General features: G+C 38.6%; 1 protein-coding gene across 10 annotated transcripts in view; it reads left to right on the plus strand.

The window, feature by feature from the left end:
• LTBP1 (latent transforming growth factor beta binding protein 1) overlaps window positions 1–22,162 on the plus strand; it is a 199,898-nt gene that overhangs the window by 136,417 nt on the left and 41,319 nt on the right. For all 10 annotated transcript variants that reach the window (XM_071575851.1, XM_071575842.1, XM_071575835.1 and 7 more), the window contains 7 exons: window positions 1,070–1,195; window positions 1,854–1,976; window positions 5,263–5,382; window positions 10,033–10,155; window positions 12,164–12,286; window positions 17,527–17,649; window positions 19,725–19,850. In XM_071575851.1, the coding sequence (XP_071431952.1) occupies window positions 1,070–1,195; window positions 1,854–1,976; window positions 5,263–5,382; window positions 10,033–10,155; window positions 12,164–12,286; window positions 17,527–17,649; window positions 19,725–19,850 (864 nt within the window). The remainder of the gene's footprint in view (window positions 1–1,069; window positions 1,196–1,853; window positions 1,977–5,262; window positions 5,383–10,032; window positions 10,156–12,163; window positions 12,287–17,526; window positions 17,650–19,724; window positions 19,851–22,162) is intronic.

The raw sequence follows: 22,162 nt of genomic DNA on the forward strand, positions 1-22,162 counted from the left end.
GGCAAATGTCTACAGAGCAGTCAGGAGTCCCTTCCTCTACTGAATGCTTTCAAACTGCAAACTAGTTTTTGTATGTCAAATAGAATTTACTAGGTGGTCTCTGATACAACCTTCCAGCTGCTCAGAAATGAACATGAAGTTAATTAAATTGAATGAAAACCTTTCCCATTGTGACATGAGAGAAAAAGTTATTAGGCAGAACATCTTCTCTCAGCTTTATATCAGGTATCTAAAACATCAGACTGCTAGGAAGAAATATACTTCTGTTTGGAGGAAAAATGAATTGGTGCCCGTTTCTCAGAATGATTTACCCAGCTATCAGCTCTGCAGCTGGAACAAGTCCGGGCATTTTGTTAGGTCATTCCTTTCAGCCTGCTGCTGAAGGCATATCATAAACATCCCAAAGCACAAAAAGAGATCTTCAAAGTGAGGTCTTCATCCCCTTCTAGGCTAGTAAATTCTGGAACAGAGGCCTCTGATAGATATAAGGCAGACCACAGACTGGCTCTACATTAGCCATTCAGATTTGGAAGCAGCCGTATCAGTATCTTTTCTTCATTCAGAGTACACTGGTTCCTCTGTAACTTTGATCAGGAAGAGTGTATTATATCAAATTGCCATATTATATACCATCAACTTTTTATGCCACTAAAGCTCAGTAACTTCACACTGTAACACATGCTATCAAGTGCAACTGCAGTATTAAAAAATAATTTACATGACACAACCAAATGGCAGCTAACAATTCCTTTATATCATCCAAATTGTTTTAATGTTCCATGCTTGCAGCTTGTGCTCATGTTGCACACAGTGTAGTGATTTGAACAGTAATCATGTCATGTTCTGCAGGCCAATGTAATATTCTTATAGTCTAAACCAGTAAGAGCATTTTTCTCCAACTAAAACTATTTAATGCATCATTTTTGCATATCTGAGGGAAAGCATATACTTTTTCAAATAGTTAAAATAATTACAAGATCAGTCTTTTCAAATGCATGGCATAGAATACACAGAAAGGATCACAACTAGATACATTTTTCTATAGTCTTTGTTTTAATTTCTTTTGTAGATATCAATGAGTGCAATCAGGCACCCCATCTCTGTTCCCTTGGACGCTGTGAAAATACAGAAGGAAGTTTCCTGTGTATTTGCCAAGCTGGATTCATGGCCAGTGAAGATGGAACCGACTGCATTGGTAATTACTGGCCTCCTTTGTAGAAAATAAAGATACAAAAACTAATCAAGGAGCTTATCTAAACCCTACTCAAGTCCCCTTTTCAACTTTGTTTCTTCAATGTCAGTGATACTGAGCTGATGTCTGCAAGTGTTTTTGTCTTTCACCAAGAGAGATGGCTCCTATCACTTAAGTAGCTCCTATTACTTTTCAGAATGTTTATTTGTTGAAAAACAAGAATTATTCAGTATCATCCTTGTTTAGGAAAATTACCATTTAGTAAAACACCTCTCTTTCAATGACTGGCAGCTCTAACAAACCATATTTTTAAATATACCTGCAAATAGGCAACACGAACAGCCTGAATTGCCTGTGTTCTTCCTCAGGTTAGTGCTGTCTTGGGCACAATATACATGCAGCAACCTACACTGTGTTTGCAACCACAAGGCTGCTCATAGTCCTTCTTCCTATAGCCTGGTTGTTTCTAGAACTCATTCTTTTTGTGATTACAAGCAGTGAAGTAAAGATTGTACTGCTTGGTAAGAACAGCTCTAGGGTTGTGGCTTGCAAACATCTTAAAATATCCAAACTTACTTAGCATTTAACTAAAGCAGAGTTCAGAGGAGATGCAAGTGTTCAATAATTTCGTGGTGAAGCAGTTTCTCTTTGTCATCTGCAGATTTTGATGAATGTTCAAGACCTCATACTTGTGGAGAAGGCTTTTGTATAAACACCCTTGGTTCATACAGATGTGAATATTGTGATAGTGGATACCAAATGAACAGGAGAGGGGAATGTGAAGGTAGGTTTGGACTCTTCACAAGAAGAGATGATTAAGTGAAATCACCATTTACTGATAGCACAAAAAGAATGCCACATGTTACTGCTATTTGGAATAATTAACATTCCCTGCTGCTCAAGGAGGGCAACTTGAGCTGCAGCGGGACAATTCTCAGAGTGTGCAGTCTTAAACAAGAAGCCTTTGTGAGTACTCTTCAATCTTTGTTGTTATTTGATGTCTGGAACTGCAGTTCAGTTCCTGTTATTTAGATTTAAAATGATGAAAAGGAATTTCCCCACTGATGACTGAATCATCTTGGGACAGCTATTCCAACAGCTTTTTCCATGGCATCACTTCACTCTTAGTCTTTCCCTGCGTGCTTTACTAAGTTTTCCTTTAAAAAAGTGACAACTTTCCCTATATTCTAATAGGTAGCAAATGGTAAGTTGACTTTTTAATATCTTTATCTAGTGTAGGGGTGAGTGTAAGTGCATTCCTTAAGGAAAGCTGTTTGGAGTTCTACCTTAAAGAGAACAGAGCTACCTGGAGTATGTGTGGTAGCTTGTAGCCAATGAGAGGCTGTGGTGTATGCAAGATGAATTGGTTAACCAATTATGTGATAGCATGTTGGACTTGAGAAGGCATAAAAGGTGTGGATATTACTGCATGAGAGTCAGATCTATATCTACTAGGATGTGAGAGGATGTAATAGGAACCTCTAGGAACTATCTACTTCTACTATGAGCTATGAGAACTGTCTGTTAACCTATCTTGAATAAACTCCTAAGATGTGAGCCTTCTGATCAAGCCTTCTGATGTCTGCTGTGCCAGAGCTCTTCTGGCCATCAGTCCACAGCCCAGCTCGGTATAAGGGGCTCCCCCTATAATCTAGCAGCTATCTCATGTGGCAGGAGATCCTAGGACATCTGATCTTCAAAGCTTCACAGTATTTTTTAGTGTGATATTTTTGCCTTTTGTCCTGTTTTTTTCATTTTTCAACTTGAATTGTGAACTAAATAACACAAGCAGTTATTTCATTTTAAACATCATGCTTTAGTCTAAGTTACATAGGACAGAATAAACTTGCTAATGTGTCAGGTTGCCTAGGAAATAAGAAACTTAAAGCTGCCGTGGTTATATTTGCTGCTCTGAGCATGCTAAAAGATTTCTCTTTATATTTTTTTGTTTATATAAGTGTTTCACACACTCCACTCTTACAACTAGTCCTTGCAAATGTCCTCAGTGAGTAGGGAATCTGTGATTAAAATAGGCTAGAAATCAAAATGTAACAATACATCACATTTGTTACTAGCTTGTATTTTAAGCAGTGTGGTAGTAGTCCTCTATAATTTAACTCAACGATATGTAATTTCTGAAACCAAATTCTCCATTGAAAGTTAGTTAAGGTTGCTTAAGGGAAAAACCCTCCTACACTAAATTCTTCAAACCAAGGAAATTACACATTTGGGAAATCATTTCACCATGTCATTACACTTTCACAATATAGTTACCCTACTGACAGATTTTAGATTCCACAAATAACTCATTCCCAACTCCTCCACACTTCAAAAGCCAAGGCAAGAATCCTCCAAGCTGCCCATAATACACATAGTTCACTTGCACTTCCGCACTCCATCTTCATTCTGCCTTCAATCTGCCCTGACGCAAGCTCTGTCATGGGCCTAGCCAGGGAAATGTAGAGTGCATATATGTTGTTGTTACTGTAGAGTCTGTTGTTTGTGTAAAACAGTGTTACAGGCATAGCTGAACGTCATTGCCTAGAATGAAGCATTCTTGTAAAATCTTGCGGGTTTTTTCTTTTATTCTTTTTTTTTTTAGCTTTGTGGCCTTTAGACTTTATTTTGACTGAAAATTTCTGTACCAAGTACATCATTCATGTTGTATATTTTGAGGGCAGACACAGTCCAGACAGTTCTGAGAAAAGGTTACAACAGAACTGGATTTTTTTGTTAATTAAGAAAAAAATCTCACATCAGTTTCACTGAGGAACTTCTGCAGGTCTAGAGTGCAGTGGCTGAAGGAGGCCTGTTGCTGGTTTTATGAGAAAGTATTCTTAGCTGGATAGTCGTGATTCTATGAAAAACTGTGATTTGCCCACATCCAGTGAGCTGTTTGGAGCTGGGATGTTCAAATCTCTGAAGTCTGGAGCCTTGTCCAGTTAAATTACAAGTGCCAGAGGCTACTTGACTTCTGTAAGCTTATTCTCAAAACTAGGAGGGAATTACCTCCCCACAGTATGTGCAGGAGTAGCAGTCCTTAATTGGAGAAGACCAAGCTGCTAGCTCTGGGGAAGGAATGGGATAGGAGTTTAGGAAGCCGGGTTTAGAGGTGATAATTTAATCAGTTCTGTGCATTTCATGAAACAAGTGTTTGGTGGTAAAGGTTATGATTATTGTGCAATTAAAGATCATATTATAAAATACTAGCGCATGGGAGGAGACTGCAGTGAGACTGCCCACACAGTTTTAATTCCAGCACCTTCTGATCATTGGTCACTTGACAACAAGTTGTCTTCAAATGTAATTTTTTGTATGCAGTCTCCTTTAGATTGCATATGCTGCATGTATTATGGGTTTCTTTGGTGCAGGAGAAGTTCTTGCTCAGAGCCTAGATAATGAGTTCCATGAGTTTTTCAGGACGTATCTCTTGTTGTCATGAGTAAATTAGGACCTATTCTGATACAACAAATCCTCTATCACCCTGAACATTGCTGGCATCAGTGATGTGGCTTGTGCCTTCTATCAGATAAAATTAACTTCTTCTTCCCTGTAAACATCTTTGATTATCATTCACACAATTAAATTTTTAGTTCACATAGTACTTACATGGTGCATAATTCTAGAACTATGGAGAATACGGAATTCCACTTTGCTATTAGAAGAAGAAGTTAAAATTTTATTGTTGTTACAATGAACTTCCAAAGCCTGATTATGGGAAGAACCTCAGGACACTTCAATATGAGAGAGTGACATAAGCAAAGTTATTCTCACCTATCTAAGCCAGAAATCTGATATGCTGTATGTTCTGGAAGACCTAGCAAAGATTCGTAGTATAACAGAAAATTCAGATTCATTTGCACATACTATGATCTCATATATTTCCCTTTTGCTGGTACAAACCTGTGTGAATTTGTACTTTCCTGTGCCTCTAACAGATCAAGTAAGCAACTCTTTACAATGCATTAGTATAAGAGGAGCAGAGTCAGAATAACCAATGACAGAATAACAATTGTTCAGTGTTCTGTTATGGTTTTGACCAGTATTTTCTTTTATCTTCTCTTCTGAAGACATTGATGAATGCCTGACTCCAACGACTTGTCCAGATGCACAGTGCCTTAATGCTCCCGGCTCTTACCAGTGCATTCCTTGCAGAGTGGGATTCAGGGGCTGGAATGGACAGTGCCATGGTATGTTTAGTACTCTTTGTTTCTCTGGTTATCTCTCATCTGTTCTGAGGTGTTATATTTTATATTCCATCAGTGCTACAACCTGATGACAGCACTGTGCCCTGGGTCCGCATTTCATTCAATAATAATTGAAAATATGATATTTTTGAGTTACTTTATGTTCTCAGACCCAGTATTGTCCTAGTTACAGTGACTGGGACAAGTTTATCACTATGTGGATATAAGGAAATTGTGTTTTACTGCCTATAAATGAACACTGAATCTAGAATACAAACAATACAATTATAACTACAAAAAATGTTCTTGAAATAGAAAATACTGAACAGAAAGGGGATTATTGTCAGTGAAATTCTAGTAGGTTGTTGTTTGGTATTAGCAAATGGAAATATATGTGAGTGCTAACACATCAGTGTGACTGGCAGGTTTTCAATAGGATATGGGACTTAGTTCACAAAGCATATTAATAAAACTTAGTTATCTGTACATCCAGCAAAACATTAGCACCTTGTCTCACTTGAGCCTAGGAGTTTAGAACAGATTTCTCACATTTTACTTTTGTCAATTTGTTTTTAAATGTTAGATTTTTTTTTCAAATCAGTTTTTGCTACTTGAGATACAGGTAAGAAAGAGCAAATTAATCTGTTGTGCAAAAATAATCTTCTGGATTTTGAGTGCCACTTTTTGAGACACTAGCAGAAACTTAAATTTAATATCATCTGTAAAGGATCTGCTGTCTGTTGTGAATAGTCCTACCCACTCCATGTAACACACACCCTGTGATTTGTGATGGTTGGAGTAAACATGTGACCTAAACAGATGTAGAGTAATGGACATAGAGGGGGTGTTTGCATTATTCTTGTAGGTCAGATTGTCAGTGTACTTCCATAGCTAACTTCCTAATGGCTCCCAGTTGCTGTAATTCGGTTCAGTTCACAAAGCAGCCTAAGAGCATCATTTGGCTGGAATAGCTCTGGTGGATGGGCACCGGCTGTGCTCTACCTGCAAACATACCAGAGCCAGATTGCAGTGAAGCATCTGAAAAATGAATGGTGCAGCTGTCAGAGCCTCACCACCGGATTTACTGTACAGATGACACCTTTTTCTACCACTGTATTTCCTAAAAAGGGCATACTGTCTGAACAGATCTGCCATGTCATACCCACATATTTGGTCTTGTCATTTGACTTACTGTGGAGGAATGTACTTCTCAGGTAATTTCATGGATTTTAATGGAGTTGTAGCAAGATACAAAATGTTTAGAACAAACTAATGCACTAATGCACAAATTACTCCACATTCATCTTTGTTTTGTTCCTTTCCACCTGCCTGAATTTCTGCTGCTCTTGCAGAGTGTGGCACATGTGGTCTGTTGGAACAGTTCTCTCTTACTTTACTCTTTTTTTGCAAAATGTTGACTTCATTTTGCATTTTTTGCCAGTATCAAGCTTGATTTCTGTACCTGTTTATGAAAATAGCCTGGTTGAAAATGCCAAGGCATAACTTTCACTTGTTTCTTTTTTGCTAACCAGGTTAGTATAACCAGAATGAGAGAAATTAAGTAATTGCTTTGCTCAGATTTGCAAACAGAACTAAGTAATGTAATGAATAAGTCTTGGTTCCAAGTTACTGATACTTTTTTCCTTATATTACTGCATGTAGTTTCCCTTTTTTCCTTTGTTTTATGAAATGTTTTAAGCCTAGACATTCTCACTCACTTCATTAGTGATGTGATCAGTTCATTTTGTGTTTATTCTAGACTTACATCATGTTGGAAATAAGCCATACACATTTTAGATAATGTAATGCAGAGAGTTTGTCTTAAATCTGTAGCTCTGCAGTATTGTACATTTTAAATACACTAGAAAGGAAAATATTTCCCATTATCTATGAAGCATATTTAAGTCCACTGTTCCATGAATTCATTTGTTTCTCCTGTTAATTTAGGTCAGTCACATCTCTGCTTGTTTTCCCGAGTGCGGTTGTCAGTATTTTTTTACCTCACTTCATTCCTCTGCCTGCACTTTTCATGCCCTGGAAAATCTGGTGTAACAATTCTACAGTTCTTTGATGCCATTTATATTGTAATCTTCAGGGGTTTAAAGCCAGGAACATAACCTCTTTTGTTTCATTAAGACAATCCAATCGGTTCACTTCAAACTTGGGTAGAACACATTTAGTTGGAGTTTAGGTGGGAATATCCAATGCATACTGGAAGAAATCAGAATGACACCTGCACACCTTGCCTCCTCATTATCTTGAAATTGCCACTGTCCCAGGTCCTTCAATACATTTGTGTTGTACTATTTAAAATACTGTGTTTTTAAACTTACTTTCAATCATTAATTTATATTTTTATTCCATTTTTCTCTCTATGTTTGCTCATTCAAATAAAGTAATTTCTCATAGTATGTTTAGAGCACACTTCTGTGTGTGGATGAACAAATGAGAAAAAATACATTGACAAAGCTCTCTAGATTGCTTCATCTTTGTGTTTATCCCTGTGGTGGATTTTGCAGCTGCATGGTTATCCATATTCAGCTTGTACAGCTTTGAGCCCCCATTAGAAGATACAAAAAGTAATACAGAGATCAGCTGAGCTAATCCATGTACCTCTAGCCCTACTGTAGGGAGCTTCAATAGTATCAGTTACAGCTCTGTATTTCATCTTGGAAGATTTAGGTTCTGTTCCTGTTTTTCTTCTGGCTTTATGGGGAAGTTTCTTGGTCTTCGAGTCCCATCCAAAAAATCAGAAATAGCATTGCAGGTTTCTTTTTCAGGCAGATTGGAGATAAGTGTATGAAAATGAACCTGTAAGAAGCAGAAGGCCACACTTTGAGTACTGTGTTCAGTTCTGGGCCCCTCAGTTCAGAAAGGATATTGAGGTGCTGGAGCGGGTCCAGAGAAGAGCTACAAGGCTGGTGAAGGGACTGGAGCACAAGCCCTATGGGGAGAGGCTGAGGGAGCTGGGATTGTTTAGCCTGGAGAAGAGGAGGCTCAGAGGTGACCTCATCACTGTCTAGAACTACCTGAAGGGAAGTTCTATCCTGGTGGGGGTTGGTCTCTTCTCCCAGGCACTCAGCAATAGGACAAGGGGGCACGGGCTCAAGCTCTGCCAGGGGAAATTTAAGTTGGAGATCAGGAAAAAATTCTTTCCAGAGAGAGTAATCAGGCACTGGAATGGGCTGCCCAGAGAGGTGGTGGATTCACCATCCCTGGAGGTTTTTAAACTGAGATTGGACGTGGCACTGAGTGCCATGATCTGGTACAGGGACTGGAGTTGGACCAAGGGTTGGACTCAATGATCTCAGAGGTCTTTTCCAGCTCAATCCATTCTATGAGTCTAAGCAGGTTTGTTGTTCAGCTGGAAATTTGTGTGCCTGGCTGCTGAATTGGGTTCTTGGTGTTTTAACAGATTCTTCACTTAGGGCATCGATCATATATGTTAAGAGCAAAGGTTGTGTTTTGTAGAGCAGGCACATTTTGCAACTGTAGGGATCTGAGAAATTAGTCTTGGAGAAAGGTATAAGTAGTAACAGCTACTGATCTGCTATAACAGACCAGCTCTGGAGGATGCCACTTCATCTTCTTGGCAACAAGCACTTTGTTTTCAGAGCTGGAGGCTCAAGTGAGGAAACAAGAGTTGTAGGTCATTTGGAATAGGGATAATCATGGTTATTTTGTTTGTGTCTGGGGAAAGATGGGGTTTGTCAAAGTCAGATGGTACAGGAGCTTGTAAAGAGCCATGAGTGTTAAATACATATGAGGAAAATAGTTACTGCATGTATTCACAATAGCTTATAAGAGCTCTGATGATAATTTAAAGACATCTAATGTTTTTCCAGCTCTCCCTGTGCTACAGCTGCCTAAATAGCTCAAGCGCCTCGAATAATCTGCACTTTTACTCTTTGATGTTGATGGGGTTTGTGTGCTTTGTGTGGTAAAACACAGGATAATTGGGAGTAATATGATTTCTGGCACATAAAACCAAAGTGTTGTTCTTTTTCTGCATCAGTGAAGCTAAAAAAATACAGCTTTTTCCGTACAAACAGAGGCACATGCTTGTTGTTGAGTACGCCCTCAAAATATATAAATAAAATTTGAAGGTTAATTTTTTTTTTAAGTGAAAATCACTGCTAGGAAAAAGGCAGTAATTGTTATTTTAGAATACGGAGTAAACTCTGGGTGCATTTATAACAAAAGATATTATTTATTTGCATGTTTGCTTTCTGCTTTGTTGATTTATACAAATTGCATTCAGAAGAAATTCTTGAAAATTTATTCTTAAATAGTAACGTAGCAATTTTCATGTTGGCTAAAGAAAGTGACCCGTCTAGTTAATACTCTCCTTTCAGAAAATGATGAAAGTAGATGTCTATGGAATAACTAATAGAAAAAAGTTTCTTTCAAGTCCACAAAATATAAGATGGGTTTATGAGTAGGAAGATTTGTATCATAATCCGATGAAGTTCTTTGTGGCATATGTAGAGTAGCCTTACAAAGGGACTTGTTTGAAGTGCAGAAGTCCCGTTGAAATTCCTCAGGAATTATAATAACCATGCTTATGGCAGAATTTGAATAAATTCCCAAGCTCAACTCAAAGATGGTTGTACCCAAGTTAACTTTACCCTTGCACTTTCTTTCTCTTCACAGATATAAATGAATGTCAGTTTGGCAATCTCTGTACAAATGGACGTTGTGAAAATATGGAGGGATCTTTCAGATGTATTTGTGGCCAGGGTTTCAAACTCTCTGCATCAAAGGATCAGTGTGAAGGTAGGAAATAATAACAAGTTTGTACTTAATGTGTTTCATCTTTTTTTTTTTTGCATCTAAAACCCAAAAATAAAAGAATATATATGTCCATTTTATGTCTTCCATGATCATGATGTAGATTTGATGTGTTGTAAAGCCAATCAAGAACATGTAGTAATATTTATATTGCTAAATTGATATTTCTGCAAAAAGCTTGGCATATCTGACATTTTGGAGGCTTGGGGACAGTGGCTTTTCGCTACCTTAATTGTTTTCTTTCTATGCTTTTTTTATTATTATTATTATTTTATTTCCATGTGGTTGAGTGAAATCAAAAAAACTAGTCTGCTCCCTTTTGGAACCCAGCAGTGTCAGTTAACACTGAGCTTCTGCTTGCATTGGTGTCACTGCATTTCCAGTAACACATTATGAGAGAGAGAATTTGGGGTCATATTTCTGAGAAGACCACCTGTACCTCCAAAGTGTCAGTTTCCACATTTTTCGTCCATGTCTAAAATTCCCATTGGGACTGCTCCAGTGGAACAAAATTAGGTCTGAAGTCAGAGTGAAGTAGCCTGAGAACATACAGTGTGTACAAGAAGCATGAATATTCCTCCCCTTAAGGAGAAGGGGCTTGAAACCTCTCCCTAATGGTGAAAATCTGGGGCAGTGTCTCCAGGCTATGGAAGCACACAGAAACCTATACGTTTCTTGTGAGATGCTGGTTTTCATTCTTTTTCCTTTCCCTCACCCTTCCCTAACTGTCTCTGTATAGCACCAGACACTTTCAGACTTCAGAGTGCTAAAAATAATACAGTAAAACTAAATGATCGTTCATGTAAATTTGTCGAGAAGTTTGAAACAAAACATCAGTGTAAGTTAAGTGTCTTGAGTGAGTTAAATGTGCTGTTCAGGACACACAGCAGACTGGTCTGGGGGAAAATATGTAGACAAAATTTGACTGCTTCCTCTGAGCCTTTCATAGAAGAGAGCCCTTGCCAAGCTGAGCTGGCATGTGCAGCCTGTTCTCTTAAAGTGCACCCCTCTAAGGTAAGGACCCGTACACATGCCCAGATGCTTCATGCAGCCCCACAGACTTCACTGATCCTTACATTCTAAACTTTTGTGGTCATAAGGGACCATTACAGGTCAGACTATATAACCATAACACCGACCTAAAAAACCTCATTGAGTAACTTTCTCCTGTTGGAATTGAGGTGTATTTTCAGAAAGACACTCAGCTGTGTCTAAATGCTGCAAGTGACTAAAAACCCACCATGTCAATTCAATTACTGCTTTTTCATGAACATTTTATAAATAACGGAGGAACAACAGGCTTCCTAGCTCAAACAAGACATGTGCTATGTTCTGAATTCAAAGTGCCATTCCCCTCCAATACCTTGAGTTTTCCATAGGAAAATTTGCATTTGATGTTCAAATCCATCTGTTAACTCAGGCTGACCCCAGTTTATGAGAACTGAAGCACAGAGGGATTAGCAGTGTTGTGGCACCAAAGAGACATTTCCCCACACTTAGATGATTAATACTGTTACAAGGCAAGTATTTTAAGAAATCTTAATGTACAACTTAACAGGGGAACAGCCTATCAGTGTGCATCTGAAAACCACACCCTGTTGAAAGGTGGTGATCCTGCTGGAAAGTATTTTGTGGGTTTTGCTGACTCACTGGAGCGGCTGACTGGTTATCTTTGCCAGATATAACAGAAACAAAAGCAGCTCTCAGGCAGCTTGTGTGTGTATTTGTGAGTCTGTGTGTACCCATTTGTGCACTGAGGGATAAGTTGGCACTGCAGGAGAGAATGCTGAACACAGTCATCTCAGAGAAAACATGATCTGCAATTTCATATAATTTTATGCATTCTATTGACTGTATTTGTTAATAAATTAGAACAAGAGAAGCGGTACTGGATATTGACACTCCTGTTTTGTTCAGAATTAGTCTTTGCACTATTTGATTAGTAATCAGTGTTTTCAGGTGTGTTACATTTTCACTGTTTCTTCTGCTGCAGATATTAATGAATGCCAGCACAGATCACTCTGCACAAATGGACGCTGCAGAAACACAGAAGGATCTTTCAGATGTATTTGTAACCAAGGCTACTCATTATCATCTTCTGGAGATCAGTGTGAAGGTAAGCTTAGAAACTTAAACTACTGATACAATTTTTTTCAGTAAGATCTTGAGTGTTTCAGATATAGGCTTGAACTCCTTTGAGAATGGAGCAGAAATATATGTTGCCTCTCTTTGTTTCTCTATAATGTCAACAATTTGGTAGTCCCCACCTACACAACCACATATTTAATGGATTCTTAGAAATAGCCCCTGTCATCTTTCCACATAAAAGAAATCAGTACATGTGTTTCCAACAGTAAGATTGGAAGAGCAATTGACATTAGCAAAAACAATCAAGCCTTTCCAAACCTTGTTGTTTAAGTTCTGACACAGAGGTTCTGTATTATAAAAACCTTTGCCAGCAGACTATATCCTCATGGGGGCCTGCTAAGTTAAAACTTCTTCTCCAGCTGGTTTTGGGAACCTGCAGCCAGCCACCACAATCACACATGCACTGGCAGGAGAAAGTACGCAGTGTAAGATGAGCCTCCAGCGGGATCTACTGGAGGTCACAGCTTGCACTGTGACTGACATACTGAGCTTATGAAAACAAAAGTAAGAGATGAAGATGTACAGTAAATGTAGGGAGAAGTGCTGTGTTATAGAAAACAGAAACTTTCTATTGCCTCTCAAGTAGAACAATTTAATTGTCCAGTAATTGGATTAGATTTTTTTGTAATGAATCCTTTCAAAACTACTCCCTCTTCTCTGTCGTTGGCTATACCACTTGATATGGCGCATTTGCTGCTCACCTTGAACATGTGAGATGACTTACTAGTGAGCTTCAGAAAAGATTGTACCTCAGTTGCTTTGCTATCTCACACTAGCAGCAGGAAATAGCTCTCAGTTAAGATCTCACTGTACGTGCGGTATTAGCACATAAAATCTTTCTGTAACTGCTGATACCATGGGAGATACAGCTTCTTACTGCCATTCTACCAAGTAGTGTTCTGCTGCTAAGTTATCCTTCATGCAGCACCTGCAAGGCAGTTCTCACCTTCTCCCTCATAGCAGTAGGTCAGGAATCTTCCCCTTCAAGTAATCCAGGCAAAAGAGCAGTTTCCCCTGAGCCAGCCAAATGCTGTCTTCTCAAGACAAACCTATAACAGATTTTATCATCAGTGGTTATACTGGATTGTTCACACTTAATGAGTGAAAAGATCTTTTGAAGTTCTCACCGACAAGGAATGAGGATATCTCATAAAGTCTCCACAGCACAGTGGTACTCTTTGATACTGACGTATTTGGAGAATGTGTTCATGGAAGAATTTAACACAAGCTTCTCAGAATTCCTGGTGAGTACCAGAATCACTTGCATCATCTTCAAGAAATGTGGACTGATTATGCAAGGCACTAGAAACTTGTTTCAAAGAATTTTGCTCTCATCTGGCTTCAAGATTTTCATGAATTCCAGCAGATGCAGAGATACTTTGTCAAGAATCAAATTAAAATGTGGTGGAAGGGATCACAGGTCCTTCCTGTCTCCCAAATGGAACAAACAATATGGTATTATTCCTGACAACTACTCATCTAACCTGCTCTGAGTAGGCTTCAGCAGATGAGATTCCAGACTTCTCTTCAGGCTGATTTGGTGCATTTCATATAGCCCAAGAAGTCATGGTAACTGTTGCAGCTTTCCATCACCTGGCCTGTCAGGACAGGTCCTTGCTTTATTTTCAACTTTTGCTTGATCCTGTTCAAAGGCAGTTCTCAAGATAAAATAATTTTGGACACTTTCAAGGCGAAAGAAGAGGGATTGGGTCAAAAGAGGAAAAAGGTTAAAACTGCTCCCTCACCCCAGAATCTTTGTCTCATTTGCAAGTCTGCAAACAGATCTAGAGCTTCTCCTCTCAGTGACAGAGGAGTTTCTTTCTGTAGAGACAGTTTGTTCACTGAAAATTTTCATAAATATTACAAGTCCTATGCAATATCTATTAATCTCTTAAAGTGGAAAAAATTTTCTGAGGTAGAGGATATTGTGGACTGCTTTTTGCACCTTGGAAACTAAGTTTAAACAGACTATGCTTGTTCTGCTTGTCAGTAAGAATGCTTGGTGCTACTGCTTTAGCTCCTATACATTCACTTTTGTTTTTCACCACCTTGTAATGTATATTTGAAGGTTCCCTGAAATATTCAGTGCACCTTTGGGGAACTCAACTGACTACAGTTTTACATCTCACATTATTTTCATATCAGTGAAAGTCCTCAGCCTCACAGCCATGTTCCCATCTTCATGAAAATGGCTTTCCTCATGACTGTTAGTTCAGATAGATGTGTGTGGGGACTACAGGGCAGAAGTTCCATAAAGAGAAAGTCAGCTTGAGAAGACATCCAGTGTTTCTCCACAAAGCAACCTCTCATTTTTGGGTTAGCGTATTTACCTGGATGCTTTCTAACACTTCACAGAGAAAGCAGGAAAGAGATGACAAAACCTGTGGGCATGGCACAGCATAGATGTCTGGAAAGAACAAAGTGGTTCAAAGTCTGTCCAGTTTCTTGAAGAGTCAGGACATTTGTCACATCAGAGGATATCCAAATTTTATGATGCTGCAAAGCCAATATGATTGGCAAAACATTTGCAAGAAATGTGTTTGTTTAATTAGGATTTCTTCTAGTTCAGAAGTTTTCTTAAAGAAGTAGTGGCTCAGGAAGCAGTTTGCTGGTTTGATCATTATAACTTGTGCAAACTTCTAGGGGTATTGCAGAATTTGGCAGAATTATGCTGTGCTCATTTTCAGCTGTGCTAATATTCAGCCGTGCTTTTTACAACTCTCTGGCTCAAGTTTTTGTCTAGAAGCCTTTGCAGAGTATTTTACTTGTTTAAGAATAAAGGTTGTTTGCAAACAACTGTTATATACGTTGGTTTATACAAGTGTACATGCAGTACATGCGCTCTGTGTGCATCCTTTGCTGAACTCTTCAGAAAAGAAGAATGCTGGACTGAGGCCTTCAAGCCTTCAATTCTATTTGAGAGCAGTGATCCATATGTCCATTCCTATTGTAAATGCCTGTCTACCCTGTTATCCAAGGCTAAAGAACTCTTTCCTTCTGCAGTACCTCTAGAGACTTGCTATTACCTGCCTGGATATTGGTAACCTGGAAGTTCGTGACCATGCACAGGTGGGCAGTATGCACAGCCTTCCACTTGAAGATAGAAAAAGAGGTTACCTCCTAGTAGCCAGAGGTCTGCCAGATGCACACTCACATGCATGTTTAGCTTCCTTCTGCCTTAGTCTCCCATTCAGCATCTTGTTCCTGAGATGAAGTGACATTGAGACTTACCTGCTCGGTGTTGCTCTGAATGAGAGGCAACACGTCCTTTGAGGCCTTGTCTCAACTGACAGGAAATAGGATTATGCACCAGTGGGATTTACATTGCAGACTGTACATCTCAAAGAATTTGGGTTACTGGAGGAAAGCCTGTCTGGAGCATAAGAGACTCCAGTGTTCTCCTAAGAGCTTTCAGAGATTTTCCTAGCCAAAACACTCAAGACACACGTGTGTAAAAGGTAGTAAAAAGCACTGAATGTTTCAAGCATGAGTTACCTTCATTTTTCTGAAGATTCTCATGCAGCAACCCTAGGATCTATGAAGAGTTTCATCAGAGAAAGGGAGGTTTGCATCCTATATGGAAAATAATGCATTTTGACTGAATTTGGCAGAAGGCACTTTCTTGTTTTGAGACTTGGCGTCAACTTAGCACAAGGGAGTCATTAATTTTTCTCATGCTGGTAGTCAAAATTAATTGCTTTTTAAATAAGCCACAATTTATTTCTCAACTGAAAATTATTATAAAACATTATCTAAAGGTCATAACTTTGTCAACATTAAGTCCAATTTTATCTTCAATAACATTCATTTATTTAAGAAAGCTATCCCTATTTCTTACTTTTATCAAACCGATTAAATCCCAAGGAGAGGGATGCAGTGCAGGCTTTCCGAAGATACATGTAGAAAGGAGGTCATGCCCCGGTTTTAATTACTATTGTTATTCATTCCTGTAGCACGGGAAAAAGTTACAATTCTAATCAGCTAAAATCCATGATTAAGAAATCAGCATAACCAAAGGCACTGGGAAAAATCTTTGACTACTGTTTTTCAAAGGAAACTAACTACATTATCAAAGCAATAGACTTGACAAATTATTAGGTAGGGCACTGTGGAGCCAGAGAAAAGTTGCTTGTAAGATGCTTTTTTTATTTGACTCTCTGTTTGCTTTTAAAACTTACAAGTGCAGTCATCAAATAGCTTGTGATCTTTAGTTGTAATGAACCCAAAACTTTGTAATATCACTGGAATGTAGGCACTTGCTGAGTTAATCCTGTACCCGTAGTAGCTGTACTCTGTTTCCTCCACTGGGCTGACTTTATGCCCTTTGAAAGACAATGGGAAGAAAAGACTTTAGGTGGAGACAATGCCAGTGTCCTGTTCTTGAAATACTTGATTACCTTGTGTCTGGTTTGTATCCTGAATCTCTCCCTGCTGTGTGTTGGCTGGCACGCTTGTCCCCAGGACTCCAGGGCAGAGTCTACAGGCCTGAGGCTTCATGCTGGGAACTAGACCCTGCATGCCCAGACTCTGCAGCTGGATTTATGGGTGCAGCACTGTGCAAAAGCAGCTACTCAGCCTCATGACCAATCTGGTAAGACTGTGAAATGGCTGTATTGCATCACATGAACTGCCTGATGCAGTACCCATTAGCACAGCCGTGTGCTCAGTGTGGTCCCTGTCCTACAGTTCTCCTGCCTGCACGGCTGTTTTGTGAGTAGTCTCCGCAGGCACGTCCTGTCTGCTGTGACACACCAGCTATGCCTGGGCTCGCCCATACTCGGGGATGTTTGAACCAAGTCACTTCTGACTCAGGGATCACTGTGTTGTGGTTTAAACATGTCCAAAGACACACATTGCAAATTTTCATTAGTAGGTATTTTGTGTGTCTTCTATATGTGCAGCTGCTTGGATTTCTTTTTAAGTTCCTTACTGTTATGATATGATTTTCTGAGAGATGTACATGACACATGTGAGTCTTATTTGATAGGAATAAATCACGTACAATCTCAAATTTTAAAGCCCTCTATAAATACAAAAAGTTTGATGATATGATGAAAAGAAAATTAAAAGGACATCCTAAAGTCTAGTAAACTTGATTTCCACATGCACACAGTTGCCTCAAGTTGCTATGTTAGTATCAAAGTATCAATATTAAAAGCTTCATCAGGTTTTACATCATCTAATAACTCAGTTGCATTTTCATTTCAGATGTTGATGAATGCCATCAAGACAGCAATATTTGCCTTAGAGGAAACTGCATAAATACTGATGGGTCTTACAAATGCACTTGTCCAGATGGTTTCCAGCAGATAGCAAATAGGGGATGTCAAGGTATGAAATAGCTACAAAAAACACCTGGATCATTATTTTAAATATGCAAGTTTGTAACCGTACCTTGTAGTAGGCAATGATCATGCTAAGAGAAACTAATTTATCATTTGTTGTACTTTCTTATAATTCTCATTTTGTATTACTCTCTGTAAATATATATGCTGAGAAATTATTTCAGGATGCTGAAATCTCAGCCTTTATAACTTGAAAGAGATTCTGTATTAGAACTAACAGAGATACAGTGCTGCTTTTCTTCCAGATCTTGGAAACTTTTATTTTAAAAGAACCTTCTGTGTGTTGTGAATCAGTAATGCCAACAGCAAGAGCAGTATAGTAAGCATCAAGTCACATTAGATAAACCTCTCTCCCTTCTAAAACTCTTGCAGTGCTTTGTGGAGAATGGGTGGGGAGGAAGGGAATGTGTTATCTGAGACTGAGTCAGCATTGCCAAACCCAGAAAAATACTTCCCAGATTTTAGTTCTGAACGATCCCAACTTCATGTTGTCACAACACCCAGGCATGCCTCATGACTCCCTTTTGCCATCCATTTTTATGAGACAGAAACCATGGTATCAGAGCTGGAAAGTGAGAGGGTGTTTGTGCTCTAAATGACTGAAAGACCTGGACACTGGACTTTGTTTTGGCTGCTCTCTTATGCACAGTTTACATGTGAGCTGAGAGACTATTCCAGCTGATCTATGCTGAAGATCTTTTGCATCCCACAGTAAATTCCCTGTAAAAATTCTTAGTATTATGTGGCTGCATTCTAATTCTGCATTCAGCCTACAGATGAGCTGTATTAGACCTTGCTTTAGCAGATAAAAGAGAATTGATCACAAGCTAAAATCAATGCCAGCTTTGATGTCCCTCTATTTTCTTCACTTGGCCATCTAAAGTAGTAAGATATAGGCTTCATATTTTAAATGGATAAATATAATAAAACTGAAAGCACTTGTGAGCCAACTAAGGGACAGACAGTACAGACAGAGAGCTATTGAATTAAATGGGCAAATTTATCACAGAATGCAGTGTCTGCAAGTTGAATCTGGACTAGACTAGAAATTAGGAACATGCGTTTTGGTAAAGAGCAAAGTTGAAAAGAGTCCAAAACATGAGAAACTGCAGTTAGCTCTTTCAGACATATTATGCTCAATTTCCCTAACGTTACTAATTTTGTTTTCCTGTCTTTTAAACATCATTCTACCTTGTGTAATCAGCTGGTTCAGTTTCCAGTATTTTTCTGGCAGATTTAAGAAACTGACAGCTAAGTCTTGAGAACAGTGTGAGTCCTAAGAATACTCCCTTTCTGTCCTTGTCATTGGTGATCTTTTTGTAAAGCAAAATACAAAAGGACAATTACATTGTGAATGGTAATTGATATAAAAGTGATAGTTCCTTAATGAAAGAATACAGTCCTTAAGTTCTGAGGGCAGGTTTGCTTGCTAAGATAAGACATCAGTCTAAAAGAAATACTTGTTTTGCAGATTCACAAGTTTGAAAGACAGTGTTTGAAAAATGCTTTCTAAGTTTAAAAAGAAAAAACCAAACAACAAAATAGATAATGATGACAAACTTTTATGTAGCAACCTTTTGGGATCATTCCCAATCCCCATCAGCAAAAAAAGAGCATTTGGCTTTAAATTATAGAAAAATGAGCCTGCTGGGAGAGATGCAACTCCAAACCTGCTGCTAACTCATGGAGCCAGATGCTCAAGTTGATCAGTGTGCAGCAATCAAAGAACAGTCAGATGGAGCTGTCTGAGAGTTCCTCTAACACAGAAGAAATGTTGGCTAGGATGGAGACTATGCTGGTGCCTCACAAATCACTCGCTTGTCTCTACTCATCTTCATCACAGAGGGATGTAGAAAGAGTATGATGCAGCAGAACATAATGATGTCTGTACAGAGTCTAAGAATGATCCCAGGAGATTGGCTTACTCTGGAAAATGAGCCCTGTTCACGTAGCTATTTACATAGCTACTGGAAATAAGAGCTGTCTTGAAGAGAAATTGAATTTAGGCTTAATATTAAGGGTATGATGATCTGCAAAGCTAATCGCGTTCTATATTTTCAGATATCAATGAATGTGAAAGATCTGACCTCTGTTCACCGCATGGGGAGTGCCTGAACACAGATGGTTCCTACCAGTGCATATGTGAGCGGGGCTTCTCTGTGTCTGCAGATGGCCGGACATGTGAAGGTGAAACAAGTTATAATAATCCATTCCCATTGTCTTCCTGTTATTAGCTGGATGAGAAGAGTAGTCAGTCAGCCACTACTAACTCCAAAATCCGGCACTTAGGGGTCCTTTCTTCTTTTTCTTGTAAATGCATGGTGTGCTGTGTTGCCATCTGAATCATAAGAAGTATAACAGGAAATTTAGAAAATGGGCAACATAATGGAGTTCATTTTTGTTGCAAGCTGTGTTTTACATTTCTTGATATTTAACAATTTTGCTGTCTTAACATTGGATTACATTTTTTTTAAGCAAATTGATAAAAAAGAAGAAATACTAACCTAACAATGGCAAAGGAGGGAATGATACTATTATGCTGGGATATATGAAGCCAGTGAATGTCTGTAGTAATATTCATAGGTGGGAAATTATTTTTATATTCTTGTAGAGGTGGAAGGAATAAATATATGTAAAATGCATGTAAAGTCTATTTGGAACTCAGGCTTCTGATAAATTTCAGTGGGTAAGATCATTTACCTTGAAGCTTAAGTGCATTATCAGCAAGCCTGAGCTGGCTGAATGTTCTTATTACTGTGTGGGAGAGAGAACCTTGCTTGCACAGTTTTTTAAATATGCAGATTAAGCATCAATACAATAGAAGTAACTTCAGTGAGAACTTGTAGTGAAGTGCTATCTATGATAGAACTTCAGGCCTTTTCAAATGGCAGGAGTGGAGTAAAAAGCAGTAATTAGATCTTTACAGTGCTAAAGTCAGCTTACTGTTTGTAAGTGTATGTAGATATGCTTATACAAGTGTCTTTCATGTAAGGTTGTAAAAGCTGCTTCAATAATAACACTGGTGAGAACCATCAACCAGGAATTTAGAGTAACTAGGGGTTTTTGTGGTTATAGCATGACAATATATCCTGTTGCTAATGGAATGCATACAGGTGCTAGTGATGCTGTTCTCCTGCACAGAATGTAAAGTCAGAGAATTGTGCTCAGTGATACACCAGGAAGGTAGGAGGCTGTTTGTAGTCAGTGATGCTGACAGAAAGCAAATCCTCCCCTAACTGGATGATGAATGTCTATTCTTATGGATGAGAGGACTGTTCAGGCCAAGAAGCCTTATGTGAAAAGTTCAGAAGGGGAAAAAATTATATGGTAGTTATTTTGGTGGGATGCTTGCAGAGGAGAAGCACTGAGCAGATGATAGCTTGGTGTTAGAACTATGGGTACTGAATCTCAAGCATCCAAGAAGTAAGCACTTGTTCTTTCTCCCAAATTATAGGCTGGCAAATCCGTATATGATTGATTTTCATGGACCAGTTCTTCTCATAGTTTAGGGGTACTAAAAATGTTTGTCCTTCAGTGAACAAGGTGCATTGAAACTTGTCTCTGACTGTTCCATTCACTCCCCCTACCTATACCAGGGGAAAACCATCATTACAGTATTATTATTTGAGCTGGCACATAACCTGCCATACAATTAGTAATGTGATCTCTAGTGAAATGAAGTATGTTGCTGGCAAGAACACTGTTTTGCTGATGTAAGGGAATAAGTGCTGTATATTTAGATATAGCATGACATCAAGCACAATATTTGTGTTTTATTTATTATGAAAAACTTCTAAAAATCCTGTGGTGTTTTTAGTTCTTTTTTTCTCTTTAAACATTTGCTTTATTTTGTAATCATGACATAAGTAGAAAGAAACATTCTCTTACTGCCAAGACAAAAGCCTGGTCAAGTAGGCTAGAGAGAGCGAATCTGAGTTATTCCAGTGATGGATGGACAAGGCAGTATTGTGTGAGTTCAAGTAATGGCGATAATTCCAAAGTCTGTTCATGGGCTGCATGTATACATTTCACCTGGTGTTTAGGAATGATGGTTGGCTATCTTCAATTTATCTGCAAGAAAAGTGGTAGCAGGTGTTTTGCCTCACTGCTGAGTACAGCTAAAAAAAAAAAAAAAGATGATCAGAGAAGAATGCAGACTGCTCTAGCAGAAACTAAACCCTTATTTCAAATCAAAGTTAGAAGAACACTTACTAACCTTGTGAAATCAAACTTTCAGAAATATATAAAAAAAGAGAAAACAGAATGAAATAGAAACACAACTTAAAAAAAATCCCAAAGCCATTGGCATCTAATTTTAGGAGATGTACCAGAAACAACAGTCCCTCTGAACCTCTGACAGTTAGTAAAGTAACACAGGTTCCAGAGAAGGGTTGATATCAAATGTGATGGAGTAGGACAAAGTTAATCTCCTTTAGAACAAAAAAGCCAAACTGTTACTGAATAGAAAAAGATGAAATCACAAGGTCTTGTTTCCAGGA

The sequence above is a fragment of the Pithys albifrons genome, chromosome 2 (genome assembly GCF_047495875.1).
Source record: "Pithys albifrons albifrons isolate INPA30051 chromosome 2, PitAlb_v1, whole genome shotgun sequence".
Lineage (NCBI taxonomy): Eukaryota > Metazoa > Chordata > Aves > Passeriformes > Thamnophilidae > Pithys > Pithys albifrons.